The sequence below is a fragment of the Argopecten irradians genome, chromosome 1, assembly GCF_041381155.1.
Source record: "Argopecten irradians isolate NY chromosome 1, Ai_NY, whole genome shotgun sequence".
Lineage (NCBI taxonomy): Eukaryota > Metazoa > Mollusca > Bivalvia > Pectinida > Pectinidae > Argopecten > Argopecten irradians.
In genome coordinates this window covers 63,512,488-63,528,036 of record NC_091134.1, presented here as the reverse complement: position 1 = coordinate 63,528,036, position 15,549 = coordinate 63,512,488, and the positions used below count along the sequence as shown (strand labels likewise).

The 15,549-nt window shown below is 39.1% G+C and overlaps 2 protein-coding genes across 2 annotated transcripts; both read right to left on the bottom strand.

Moving 5' to 3' along the window:
* Positions 1–7,825: 7,825 nt before the first annotated feature.
* LOC138306826 (uncharacterized) lies at positions 7,826–8,914 on the bottom strand. The gene is made up of 2 exons (XM_069247349.1): positions 8,425–8,914; positions 7,826–8,166 (listed from the first exon to the last, which is right to left on the bottom strand). The coding sequence occupies exons 1-2, from the start codon at positions 8,912–8,914 to the stop codon at positions 7,826–7,828; spliced, it is 831 nt and encodes a 276-aa protein (XP_069103450.1).
* A 111-nt stretch (positions 8,915–9,025) lies between these two features.
* On the bottom strand, positions 9,026–12,426 carry LOC138306741 (DNA-directed RNA polymerase II subunit RPB1-like). Its single transcript, XM_069247238.1, has 4 exons — positions 12,399–12,426; positions 10,676–11,357; positions 9,872–10,118; positions 9,026–9,475 (listed from the first exon to the last, which is right to left on the bottom strand). Exons 1-4 carry the CDS (start codon positions 12,424–12,426, stop codon positions 9,026–9,028), a joined length of 1,407 nt encoding a protein of 468 aa, XP_069103339.1.
* Positions 12,427–15,549: the final 3,123 nt, after the last annotated feature.

Sequence of the window (15,549 nt, the reverse complement as noted above, 5' to 3'; positions counted from 1 at the left end):
TTGATGTTAACTGTACATTGTATGTAGTATTGATATTTATGTATGTTAACTGTACATTGTATGTATTAATCATATGTGATGTATGTTAACTGTACATTGTATGTAGTATTGATATTTATGTATGTTAACTGTACATTGTATGTAGTATTATTGATATTGATGTATATTAACTGTACATTGTATGTAGTATTGATATTTATGTATGTTAACTGTACATTGTATGTAGTATTGATATTTATGTATGTTAACTGTACATTGTATGTATTATTGATATTGATGTATGTTAACTGTACATTGTATGTAGTATTGATATTTATGTATGTTAACTGTACATTGTATGTAGTATTGATATTTATGTATGTTAACTGTACATTGTATGTATTATTGATATTATGTATGTTAACTGTACATTGTATGTATTATTGATATTTATGTATGTTAACTGTACATTGTATGTAGTATATGATATTGATGTATGTTAACTGTACATTGTATGTAGTATTGATATTTATGTATGTTAACTGTACATTGTATGTAGTATTGATATTTATGTATGTTAACTGTACATTGTATGTAGTATTGATATTTATGTATGTTAACTGTACATTGTATGTATTATTGATATTGATGTATGTTAACTGTACATTGTATGTAGTATTGATATTTATGTATGTTAACTGTACATTGTATGTAGTATTGATATTTATGTATGTTAACTGTACATTGTATGTATTATTGATATTGATGTATGTTAACTGTACATTGTATGTATATTGATATTTATGTATGTTAACTGTACATTGTATGTATATTGATATTTATGTATGTTAACTGTACATTGTATGTATTATTGATATTTATGTATGTTAACTGTACATTGTATGTAGTATTGATATTTATGTATGTTAACTGTACATTGTATGTAGTATTGATATTATGTATGTTAACTGTACATTGTATGTATATTGTTAACTTAACTGTACATTGTATGTATTATTGATATTGATGTATGTTAACTGTACATTGTATGTATTATTGATATTTAATGTATGTTAACTGTACATTGTATGTAGTATTGATATTTATGTATGTTAACTGTACATTGTATGTAGTATTGATATTTATGTATATTAACTGTACATTGTATGTAGTATTGATATTTATGTATGTTAACTGTACATTGTATGTAGTATTGATATGTTATGTATGTTAATTGTAAATTGTATGTTTTATTCATAGAACATCAAACCCCTGTGATTAGTTTTACACTGAGTGTATATAGAATCTATAGAACAAGACGAGGAAGAACAAAATATATTCAGAAAAATGATGATAAACAAGACGAGGAAGAACAAAATATATTCAGAAAAATGATGATAAACGTCAGACTAATTTTCAGATGGTGAAAACCCAAAATAATATTGTATGTACACATTTTTATCGGAATTTTCGAGAAATGCCTTAATTTTATTAAGATATCAAGATCCACTTGTACAAAACATTTGAAATAAAGATGGGGAAGAGTCAAGCAATCAGTGTGTATACATAAGTATAGGATTGGGGAATCTCAGCCTTCAAAATGTATACAAGTGTACTCCGGACCTGAAGTATGACACCAAAGTTGTTTTGTTCTAGCATCCTCTCTCATCAAAAGAATAGGCTTGCCAATCCAGAATCAATGAGATATCATCAATAAGCAGTCGATCGCTGTAACAGAGGAATCCTTATCGGAGTACAAACGTCGTCGATATCATCGACGACAAGTCATTCACCCTGACAGTAGGAGATCGCGGACATAGCTGTGTTTCTGTGAGGGGACATAGCCCTATAGGAATGTCCTACAGGAACAATGGCTTGTTTTGAACTCCAGACATCTTAATTAGGTACTCTGATGAAAATTTGATTATCAGTATCAAGGGCACAAATACTACATTGTAACAACTTTATGTTATCGATGGATCTAGTAAGATACGCCGGTAATTATCATTTAAAGCTTAGAATAACTAATTAGGGGAGAAATAGTGCAAAAAGAGAAATTAATGTGGATTGTGATGACATTACTAATTGTCATTTAAAGCTTAAAATCATTAATAAATAATTAGATGAGACTAAGTGCAAAAAGAGAAACTGGTCATGGAGAGAAAATAAATGACTTTATGTCGTGATAAAATAGGATTTGTTTTACTAAAACAATTGTTTTAACGTTGTTTACTGATCTCGTGACTACCGGACCATTAACCGGACGGTTTGTAGAGAAAGACAAATACAACAACTACAAAATAGCCGTAACTCAAGTGTAAACAGATGTAAGCACAGACAGAAACAACACATGTATAAACAGAAAGAAACAACAGGTTTGTAAACAAACAACACATGTGTAAACAGAAAGAAATAACACACGTATAAACACAAAGAAACGACACATGTAAAGAGGAAGAAACATCACACGTATAAACACAAAGAAACATCACATTTGTAAATAGAAAGAAATAACACTTTTGTAAACAAACAACACACTGTAAACAGAATAAAACAACACGTGTATAAACACAAAGAAACAACATGTGTATAAACACAAAGAAACAACACGTGTATAAACACAAAGAAACAACACGTGTATAAACACAAAGAAACAACACGTGTATAATCACAAAGAAACAACACGTGTATAAACACGAAGAAACAACACGTGTATAATCACAAAGAAACAACACGTGTATAAACACAAAGAAACAACACGTGTATAATCACAAAGAAACAACATGTGTATAAACACAAAGAAACAACACGTGTATAATCACAAAGAAACAATATGTGTATAAACACAAAGAAACAACACGTGTATAATCACAAAGAAACAACATGTGTATAATCACAAAGAAACAACACGTGTATAATCACAAAGAAACAACACGTGTATAAACACGAAGAAACAACACGTGTATAATCACAAAGAAACAACACGTGTATAAACACGAAGAAACAACACGTGTATAATCACAAAGAAACAACATGTGTATAATCACAAAGAAACAACATGTGTATAAACACGAAGAAACAACACGTGTATAATCACAAAGAAACAACATGTGTATAAACACAAAGAAACAACACGTGTATAATCACAAAGAAACAACACGTGTATAAACACGAAGAAACAACACGTGTATAATCACAAAGAAACAACATGTGTATAAACACGAAGAAACAACACGTGTATAATCACAAAGAAACAACATGTGTATAAACACAAAGAAACAACACGTGTATAAACACGAAGAAACAACACGTGTATAAACACAAAGAAACAACACGTGTATAAACACGAAGAAACAACACGTGTATAATCACAAAGAAACAACACGTGTATAAACACAAAGAAACAACACGTGTATAAACACGAAGAAACAACACGTGTATAAACACAAAGAAACAACACGTGTATAAACACGAAGAAACAACACGTGTATAAACACAAAGAAACAACACGTGTATAAACACGAAGAAACAACACGTGTATAATCACAAAGAAACAACACGTGTATAAACACGAAGAAACAACACGTGTATAAACACAAAGAAACAACACGTGTATAAACACGAAGAAACAACACGTGTATAAACACAAAGAAACAACACGTGTATAAACACGAAGAAACAACACGTGTATAATCACAAAGAAACAACACGTGTATAAACACAAAGAAACAATACACGTGTAAACAGAAAAAAACATCACATTTGCAAACAGAAAGAAACAACACATATGTAAGCAACATAACAAAGCTATAAATAATATTTACAATACACGGAACTTGAAAAACTCTTAACAATAAACGTAATACGTGATAACTAATAAACGAAACATAGATTTAAGAAAGTAATTTATAATAAATGTAAGACTCAGTTAATATTTCCGCAGTCAAAGGAACCCGATATCACCTTTACAATCACCGGACCTACATATGCATACCAATATGTAGTTAATTAAAAGGTAAACTGAAGTACCGTGGGGTTTTTCGGTTACTTATGGAGCCACATTACCCTCTCGTACATGAGTTTATCATTAAGCAATAAGCAAACTTATAAAATTCATACATGTGTTTTTTTCTGTTTGTTTTTTTTTTTACTTTTTTTTTATCCTATCAAATTTGCGATGCATACTTCATTCGTTTAGCGACTTCCGACCAACAGGATCAGATAAAATGCGAGCCCCTCTCCCGTAACGAGGAAGACATTTACGTGTCGATATTTTATAACCGATACAAAATCAGCGATAAAACTGTTTTTTTCAACAATAGAAACCCGTAGACGAGGAAGTGACACCCATTGTTATCCAGCCATATTTAAAAACGTTAGAAGCTAACCGACAACTTGATGCGCTCGATTCATAGCTTAAAGCAGATTTACGATCGTTGCGTAACAATTAAAATGGCTGTTGGACTAGCAAAGATATAAGATAATGTCGAGGTTGCCATGAACCATCCGATAGGTTGTACCATTGTTCTCGAGCCGTTAGAATCGTTTGATTCAGTGGCGACTTTCGAGCTTCCTTTTCCGCTTTTGTCCCAACTGAAAAGGAAAAGTGTGGCTCAAAAGAGAGCCGTTACGATCAAGCGTCTAATAAAATCTCTAAAGCCGAAAATGTTACAGTGATCTTAATAGACCAAAATACTACCGTGTAGTACAATTAACTACTTGTGGAAATATTTAACTTCTTCACGGTCTTCCCCGGGGTATTATCCGACACGTGAAGGCCAGTTCTGATAGGTAAAACTACCATTATTGTTGTCTTTATTCGACAAGTGGGCAACATAATGATATGTTATATACAGAAGTAGATGTCTTTGAACTTAGTGTCATGGCGGCGATTATTGAAGTTTTATGGTCCTTGTTTGAAAGTTTATTTGATTTTAGTTGTCCGACCAACAGTCAACTACGTCAAGGGATTCTCCCAAACCCATGGTTGTATAGGTATTTTATAATGGACATCCAAACATTGTTATATATAGTACATCTTTCGGTGACTTTGAAATTACTATTCACTCAATGTCTGAGCATATATATATTACAACAATGCAATGACGTAACATCTGTATAATTCTATCGTTGTTGTTGTAATCCATTTATCTGAGGAAATTTTCTTGTCAGTCAGGTAATTAACCAGTTCGCTTTCCTTTGTGATGTATGATAATAACACTGATAAATATAAAGAAATTTCTAGATAATATATTATAATGTGAATCTTAAGATTGCCCAACAGATTGCGTCATCGCTATTGTTGGTTTTGATTGGTTTTCCATTGATCCCGACTATTGCCGAAGGTGCTTTAGCCACCCTGCCCTAATGTTGTTTACTGTGGCAAAGAATAGGTAATCTATCACCCCTGTACAGAACACTTCTATCTACTCTAATGTAATTTCCATTATTATAGAATAATTGTTTCCTATCCAGCGCTCTGATTTGTTTACACAATACATAAACCATTTTTAATCATTTCCGAATGAGCTGCCTTGGAGACTGTCCAGATTGGGGCGCCTTATCACCCCCGTGATAAGGTTATATAACTGATTTACTATCTAATCAGACTCTGATTTTGTAGCAATAAATGGCGATATTTTGTTAATCGGGAGACAATTTAGTCACCCAGTGTCCAACATGGTAATGACTGCTTTAATTAAGAAATTCAGCACTTCTTGCATAATAAGGGACTTGGAGCCCCCGTGTGACCAATTTTATACAGAAGGAACAAAATATACCTAACACCCGGGCAGACACATCCCGCGGGGACAAGGGACAAAGGGTTGGACTTATTGGAGGGTTGGAAACCATTGGACGGCACGTGTTGTTATCAGGATGTTATCGCGCCCGAAACAAGGTCCAGTGATTTCTAGACCTATACATTTTGTAATTTATACCTGTAGTTTGGTTTAAAATATGATATGGATTATTTTGCTAATACATAAGAATTCCTAAACTAAACTTGTAAAGAGGACGAAAACTGGAGCTGAAGAGAGGTCTTTGCCGAACAACTTTTTAAACCCGATTATGCCACGTTGAATTTAAGGTTTCACGAGAAAGATTTAATATTTTAATATATAGTTTTCCGTGTTTATTACAATAAGCACTCATTTGAATAGATATAAAGATTACATCGATAATTAAGTGAAAAAAAGAAGACATTTCATATCTTCCAATTCATTATTGCCTGTGGTAAGCCTGTGACCTTGACTTCCGGAATAACAAAACCCCGTCATTTGACTTTTAATTGCGTCTTTACGAGTACTTCCGCACCAAAGTAGTAGACACATATCCCCGAATAATGATGTTTATATAATTTATATCTCGGGTAATAATGATCATTGTCAATTTAAACTTGTTCATGATCAGTAATGGCCCTCCAGAGAGACGCTGTGGTCAGTTTGACCAGATTGTGGTCAGCCCGGGGGGTAGAGATATGTATCTATACTAATGGCCTTTCACAATAGGGGCACACTTCGCCTGTCACACTCGATATACAGAGATATCACAACTGATCAGCGAATTGGACAATTCTTGACGTAATAGTTTGACCACTTTGTCGCGTGCCTGAATGGTCACGGACTTTCGTGTTTCAGTATCGCATCCGCCATTTATCACATTTTTTCTTAATTTAGAAACTTGAGTTCAGCATACGATATATCCCTAATGATAATCGCTCTATTTCAATTTTTTAAAATTTATTTTGGAAAATGTATTGATAATGTCAATAGTTTAAAAAATATTGCGTTTCAAAAATAGCGTATCCTCTATTTATTTTTTTAACAAAATTGAATGAAATAAATCATATGTTATACAATGGACATATAATATGATGTTAAAGTTAGCAAACAAACTGGTAATTGTTCGGTAAGATAATTTCTTTCACATAGCAGGAAATTGTTTGTCTCTAAATTGTCCCTGATCCCGCATAGATGCATCTGATAACACCTTTTGAAAGTTACGTCCATTTATTTGTTGTCTTTTGATCCAGTATGACTGATTCAGGCGCATGTGCATCAATATCCAGTGTAGATGATTTCCGGCGGAAGTGGAGCAGGTGCATACCTCATCCTATGATCAATTATTAATGACTTTGTCTAGAAAATTCTTTGAAATTAAAAAAAAAAGTTATAGCATCTTCAAAACATTGAGCAAAATTTTATTGATTATATTACAGGAATATTTTTTCTATTGATTTAATTCGAGTGTTTGTCGGAAGTGATGCGCGAATGTTTGGGATGTCTTATCGATATAACTGTTGGGACACCAGCTGGTGAGTGCGGGGATACCGTTATGTATCTCTGACAGCTCCCTCCATATTAGCCGGGAGGGACGTTCACACAAAATTTCACCTTCTCAATAACGGAGGAAGTACGAACTTCCGGTGATGTTTGGACTCCGGTCTGGAGTCACAAAATACCCGAGGGGCAAAACGGTAAATACGTGAATGCAACTCGTGTCGCAGTATTGGGTATCAAAGAGGGTTTATTTGTGTTGGTCTGTAAGATCGAGGGGATCCTTCTCCCTCCAGCCCGGAATTTCCAATTGGCTATACTCAGCAGATCTCAATAAGTTGTGCTTGTTTTCCTCTCGGGCCATGAGAAAAAAACCGTAAACAATTCCCATGGCATCTAAAGGTATTGACCTCAGCAATCTGTCTATCGTAACGCAACCCGGGGGTCGGGGAAAGGGGAAGGGACGAAATAGTTTTGCGATTGTAAATCTGATAAAAGTGAAGGCATACATGATAGCAACAAAACAATTTAGCACAATACCATATCAACGTCATAAAGTTGTGCCAACCCTACCAAAGTCGCTTTTCAGCGCTGGAAACGGAGATGTTCTTAAGGTGAAACAATGCTTTAAAATGTTGATGAGAGCTATCGGGTGATAATGGCGTGGATGTGATGGGAACTGTCGGGTGATATGTCGTGGATGTGATGGGAACTGTCGGGTGATATGGCGTGGATGTGATGGGAACTGTCAGGTGATATGGCGTGGATGTGATGGGAACTGTCGGGTGATATGGCGTGGATGTGATGGGAACTTTCGGGTGATATGGCGTGGATGTGATGGGAACTGTCGGGTGATATGGCGTGGATGTGATGGGTACTGTCGGGTGATATGGCGTGGATGTGATGGGAACTGTCGGGTGATATTGATGGGGATTATCGGGTCATATGGCGTGAATGTGATGGGAACTGTCGGGTGATATGGCGTGGATGTGATGGGAACTGTCGGGTGATATTGATGGGAACTGTCGGGTGATATGGCGTGGATGTGATGGGAACTGTCGGGTGATATTGATGGGAACTGTCGGGTGATATTGATGGGGATTATCGGGTCATAAGGCGTGAATGTGATGGGAACTCTCGGGTGATATTGCGTGGATGTGATGGGAACTGTCAGGTGATATTGCGTGGATGTGATGGGAACTATCGGGTGATATTGCGTGGATGTGATGGGAACTGTCAGGTGATATTGCGTGGATGTGATGGGAACTGTCGGGTGATATGGCGTGGATGTGATGGAAACTGTCAGGTGATATGGCGTGGATGTGATGGGAACTGTCGGGTGATATGGCGTGGATGTGATGGGAACTGTCGGGTGATAATGGCGTGGATGTGATGGGAACTGTCGGGTGATATGGCGTGGATGTGATGGGAACTGTCGGGTGATATGGCGTGGATGTGATGGGAACTGTCAGGTGACATTGATGGGGACTATCGGATGATATGGCGTGAATGTGATGGGAACTGTCGGGTGATAATGGCGTGGATGTGATGTGAACTGTCGGGTGACATTGATGGGAACTGTCGGGTGATATGGCGTGGATGTGATGGGAACTGTCGGGTGATATGGCGTGGATGTGATGGGAACTGTCAGGTGACATTGATGGGGACTATCGGGTGATATGGCGTGAATGTGATGGGAACTGTCGGGTGATATGGCGTGGATGTGATGGGAACTGTCGGGTGATATGGCGTGGATGTGATGGGAACTGTCAGGTGACATTGATGGGGACTATCGGGTGATATGGCGTGAATGTGATGGGAACTGTCGGGTGATATGGCGTGGATGTGATGGGAACTGTCGGGTGATATGGCGTGGATGTGATGGGAACTGTCAGGTGACATTGATGGGGACTATCGGGTGATATGGCGTGAATGTGATGGGAACTGTCGGGTGATAATGGCGTGGATGTGATGGGAACTGTCGGGTGATATGGCGTGGATGTGATGGGAACTGTCGGGTGATATGGCGTGGATGTGATGGGAACTGTCGGGTGATATGGCGTGGATGTGATGGGAACTGTCGGGTGATATGGCGTGGATGTGATGGGAACTGTCGGGTGATATGGCGTGGATGTGATGGGAACTGTCGGGTGTGTCGGGTGATAATGGCGTGGATGTGATGGGAACTGTCGGGTGATATGGCGTGGATGTGATGGGAACTGTCAGGTGATATTGATGGGGATTATCGGGTCATATGGCGTGGATGTGATGGGAACTGTCGGGTGATATGGCGTGGATGTGATGGGAACTGTCGGGTGATATGGCGTGGATGTGATGGGAACTGTCAGGTGATATTGATGGGGATTATCGGGTCATATGGCGTGAATGTGATGGGAACTGTCAGGTGATATTGATGGGGATTATCGGGTCATATGGCGTGAATGTGATGGGAACTGTCGGGTGATATGGCGTGGATGTGATGGGAACTGTCGGGTGATATGGCGTGGATGTGATGGGAACTGTCAGGTGATATTGATGGGGATTATCGGGTCATATGGCGTGAATGTGATGGGAACTGTCAGGTGATATTGATGGGGATTATCGGGTCATATGGCGTGAATGTGATGGGAACTGTCGGGTGATATGGCGTGGATGTGATGGGAACTGTCGGGTGATATGGCGTGGATGTGATGGGAACTGTCGGGTGATATGGCGTGGATGTGATGGGAACTGTCGGGTGATATGGCGTGGATGTGATGGGAACTGTCGGGTGATATGGCGTGGATGTGATGGGAACTGTCGGGTGATATGGCGTGGATGTGATGGGAACTGTCGGGTGATATGGCGTGGATGTGATGGGAACTGTCAGGTGATATTGATGGGGATTATCGGGTCATATGGCGTGAATGTGATGGGAACTGTCAGGTGATATTGATGGGGATTATCGGGTCATATGGCGTGAATGTGATGGGAACTGTCGGGTGATATGGCGTGGATGTGATGGGAACTGTCGGGTGATATGGCGTGGATGTGATGGGAACTTTCGGGTGATATGGCGTGGATGTGATGGGAACTGTCGGGTGATATTGATGGGGATTATCGGGTCATAAGGCGTGAATGTGATGGGAACCGTCGGTGATATGGCGTGGATGTGATGGGAACTGTCAGGTGACATTGATGGGGACTATCGGGTGATATGGCGTGAATGTGATGGGAACTGTCGGGTGATATGGCGTGGATGTGATGGGAACTGTCGGATGATATTGCGTGGATGTGATGGGAACTGTCGGGTGATATTGATGGGAACTATCGGGTGATATTGATGGGGATTATCGGATCATATGGCGTGAATGTGATGGGAACTGTCGGGTGATATGGCGTGGATTTGGTGGGAACTGGCAGGTGACATTGATGGGTACTATCGGGTGATATGGCGTGAATGTGATGGGAACTGTCGGGTGATATGGCGTGGATGTGATGGGAACTGTCGGGTGATATGGCGTGAATGTGATGGGAACTGTCGGGTGATATGGCGTGGATGTGGTGGGAACTGGCAGGTGACATTGATGGGTACTATCGGGTGATATGGCGTGAATGTGATGGGAACTGTCGGGTGATATGGCGTGGATGTGATGGGAACTGTCGGGTGATATGGCGTGGATGTGATGGGAACTGTTGGGTGATATGGCGTGGATGTGATGGGAACTGTCGGGTGATATGGCGTGGATGTTATGGGAACTGTCGTGTTATATGGCGTGGATGTGATGGGAACTGTCGGGTGATATGGCGTGAATGTGATGGGAACTGTCGAGTGATATGGCGTGGATGTGATGGGAACTGTCGGGTGATATGGCGTGAATGTGATGGGAACTGTCGGGCGATATGGCGTGAATGTGATGGGAACTGTCGGGTGATATGGCGTGGATGTGATGGGAACTGTCGGGTGATATGGCGTGAATGTGATGGGAACTGTCGGGTGATATGTCGTGGATGTTATGGGAACTGTCGTGTGATATGGCGTGGATGTGATGGGAACTGTCGGGTGATATGGCGTGAATATGTTGGGAACTATCAGGTGATATGGCGTGGATGTGATGGGAACTATCGGGTTTTATGGAGTGGATATAAGTTATTTTTCATCAAGATTCACGATTACGAATCCCTAAAATTAGATGTCCTGCGCGTGTGATATCTTCCGTCATCAAGGCAACAGCTACACAGATATATACTACAATGTTTTATATATCTCTATGTATCTTCTAATTAGTTAGCCTTGTATAGGTAACGAAAGTATATCGCACGTGCTTCACGAATGAATATAGGATTGAATCATCACGTGACGTAATCACGTGAGTACAAGGAACACGTGCTTGTTCCCACAATGGGAATAATAGGACCAGTCGCTACGATATATGTCATTTGTTTTATCCGATCAACTTACTATTAAATATACACTTCAAAACACTAAACAAAGTCAAAACGACAACATATAAAAATAGTTAACTTCGCAGTTCGATATTTGGTCCGGAGATATGGTGACCTTTCAGGTATGACACGTCAAATCTTGTCAGATTTTCAATGCTTTAGTTATCTATGTATTCTATATCCGATTTTTATCCAAACTGTGTTTAAATAAGCTCAACATACCATGACGTTTCAGTATCCGGTTTTATTTCAACGTAAAAACAAAAACATTCCAGATTGTCAATATAAAAGCGCTGTTGTGGTGTCGGAGGGTCCTGGGCCCTAGCCCTCCCCAGTCTCCATCACGAAATGTCAGCCACGCTTTCATCATAATATAGCAGAGATTATCTATTATCAAGACTCCGTATTGTTGAAGAACTCCATTAGTAATATATTACATAAATAAAGTTTGTAAAACATTTATAATTTAATCACATTTACAAGAATTCTGATGTCGTTAAGCTGTCAAGCCTAGACAATGTATCTCCTTTGAGAATGTGTCTATATACTATTAATGATAACAATGAGTATTTAACAATAATAATACACATCTATGTGTCTACATACGAAATACACAATACACTACAACAATTAGCCGACATACTTCGGATTCACAAATACCGTAGGTATCTGAGAAACCTATTATGTTTACCTATATGGGTAGGGGTACATACTTACAATCTGTTTCCGCCCGAGCTACTTCCATTGTCTTTATACTAAGCCGACTAGATAATTAATGTTATCAATATTATCATGATCATCTGGTGGCCTTAACGGGAGATCGGTTTTATGGCCGCCTATCTCGGCGTGTTTGCTTGTATGTAGATTTGATTATCTTAATAGAATAGCGTTATAAATACCACCGACTCTAATTAAACCAGATTCCGAAATAGTCAGCGCAGGTCGACATGTGACGAGCTCGCACACTAATTTGTCAAAATGTAAAGAGTAGAATACGACACTTGAGATATAGTAACAGGACCACTATACCCCGTTATATTCCCTGGTCCGATTGTCTTAGAATGGTCGGGTATATCTCAGAACAAAAACTATTAAAAAATAATAAGTTCGATAGTAAGGCCCCCTGTGGTCTTATTTCTCGAGTATTTTGCTGAGAAATAAAAAAAAAAAAACGTCAATTAGAATCAGAGGCATACAAGTCCTTGCCGGAGAAGTTGTACTATTTCAATAACAAAGACAATTTCTTATAAACTGTATTTCATATGCACCTTGTTATGATAAATAATGGAACAAACACATCAAAAATGACTTCCATATGTGTCACTGACATTTCTGTGTAAAGGTAAAGTATATCAGGATGATTATACATAGAGAGAAATCGCGAGTGGTATATACACATGAATTAGACCTTTCCTGTGCTTAAATCTTTTCTCGGTACACTCTCTATATGACTGAAAGACTGTAAAATGACATCAATTCTAAATTTATATACTGTTTACTGCGCGTGCAGTAGTCACCTTTGTTGAGTTCCAACAGGCCCACGTGACGTCACCTCGTTTTGACCACAAAAGTGTATTGATTTGTTAGATCGATCCAGAAGTTCACTAGACAGCTGCTGAGCATCGCCTAATTAGCGCAGGTGGTAAGGGCTCGTGCAATACAGGCATATGTCCAGCTATAGAGTGCACGACCGAAATCACGTGATAAAACTCGAGATTGTCACCTAAATCGGACACGTGTTCGTTTCCCCGATCTATTTCTCCAATATGGCTTTGTCCCCAGTCTGACTCTCCGTGCCTTTACACTTTCAGTGCATCGCTATTTTTAACCACCTTTCATACGCTAAATATCTTTGATCTTACCGTCACAAATGAGAATGTTAATTATAATAAAAGATGGTATCGTGGTCGTCGATCTGTAGTCACCGCAGCGAGGAGCGAAGAAAGCCCGTTTTACACAACTCTAACTTTAATGTAAATTTTAATTGAAGAAGCTTTGCAATAAAGTATAATTCTGAAACCCCTTTGTACAAAAGAAGTGTGCCGAAATGTGACGCCACATTTCAACAGCCAATGAAAACACCGATGGCATGTGGGGACCAGCTCGGAACGCGTGCTGCATCGGACTTCATCAAGTTACTCTCCAACCCAATCAGCTTAAACTTCTGGTTTGGGAAAATTTTCACAACATTATACTGTATCTTTAGTAACGTTCACGTTTCTAGGTTTTATTTTCTATATTGAAGTGTCATTCTTAAGCATGGGCCAAACTCTTGCTTTTCGTGAGGCTAAAACACTAATGTCATCTTTGTTTAAATCGTTTGGTTAGGGTATTTAAAGCCGACGCTACTCTGTCAGACTTCACTAGATGTACGAGTATATTCCGCACGAACAAAATGTGCAGCCAATCGGAACGACACCTACCTAATCCTTGGTAAGGACTAGCGAGCACCTGTCCATGGGGATGGTCCCGGCCCCACCTGTATGGAGATGAGTCTGACGTTGGATGTGGAGGTATGAATATGAATGAAGGGACAATGGAAAGGACGCGTGCCAACACACCTGCCCCGTGTATAGGAATCATTAAAGTTAATACCGACACTTTTCATCACTCTGTACGTGCATTATTTCGGAGCTTACTCCGAGACAACAGAACCCTCGCGACCTTAAACACCCGGCAGGGGCCATTATCTCGAGGACAGGGTACCGTTAGCCCCGCCCCTCCCATTCTTTCTAGTTACTCTACCCTGTCCAATGTTCGCGTGCCGCTTGTTATTTTTGGACACCAAATGTCAACAAGCATTTGGTCGTGTAAAGGATTCTAAGTTAGAGTATAGTTATGGATGCCCTTCAAAGCCACGTACGATAGATTGAATGTTGGCGTCGTCGACAGATGATCTTTTGTCGAACGTGCACCTGTCCTGGACACGCGCTCGTGCCACGAAATGATCAGGGGTACTAATGGACAAATAACGGTACATTTGTGATTAAAATCCAACAACAAAGAGAAATTGGTCACTATTAATATATTGGCCTTGTTTGTTCACCTTTCCTAACCTGATGTGCCCCCTGTGTGTCCTCAGCTATCAACAAAGTCCACAGCATACCAACACAAAGAGCTGTTACTATCGCCCATACCCCAACTGGTGACACCGTACCTAAAATAAACCCCCTCCTCAGCTGCAGATGGGGGACGTGTAGAAGGCCCAATATAGAGTTACATGTGCTGTCTTTGTTTCACATGTGGCTGAAAATATCAACATTTGAATTTCACGTCTCAAATTCTCCAACAAAGGACCTGTTAAGGTGTCGCATAAACTTAAACAATAGAAAGCGTGACATTATAAGGACCTGTAAGACAGGACAAGGTTTCACGCCAAATTGGTTAATTCTGTTGATTTTTGCTTTCTCTAAAAGCTTTCTCTATAACCCAGACTTGAGTATCACGCATGTTTAAGTGCTTGCGAAAGACTTGAGAATATTGGCTTTTTCTATGAGGTTATTTTTATGGGTACAATTCTGGTTCCATGTTGATTTCATCAATAATTTGATTTTCCTTAATAAATCATATGTCAATATCTAGTATTGCTAAACATCATCTGCATACAAGTGACTGGAACTATATTATAACTGTTTCATTAATTTTCCGTAAAATACATGTGTGTTTTCATTTCATCTATATACTCGCGGGTATCACCAAAACTGACCTTCTCACCGCCCTCCTCCTGTGCCTGCACTTTACATTCGTTTATCTGCCGGAATGTGAGTTGAAAATATGTTATTAAGAGATCGAATGCACGCGGAAGGAGATTTCCTAAGATTCCAATATATGCATTGTACCTACAGTTCACCTCATATATTATGGAAAC

Coding starts and splice junctions, on each gene's coding strand:
- LOC138306741 (XM_069247238.1), bottom strand. CDS start 12,426: ATGGAAGTAGCTCGGGCGGAAACAGATT. Junction 11,358..12,398: donor AGCTCGGGCGGAAACAGATT/GTAAGTATGTAC, acceptor AAAACCCGATAG/TTCCCATCACATCCACGCCA. Junction 10,119..10,675: donor TCACGCCATATCACCCGATA/GTACCCATCAAT, acceptor ATCACCTGACAG/TTCCCATCACATCCACGCCA.
- LOC138306826 (XM_069247349.1), bottom strand. CDS start 8,914: ATGTCACCTGACAGTTCCCATCACATCCACGCCATATCACCCGACAGT. Junction 8,167..8,424: donor CCACGCAATATCACCTGACA/GTTCCCATCACA, acceptor ATCACCCGACAG/TTCCCATCACATCCACGCCA.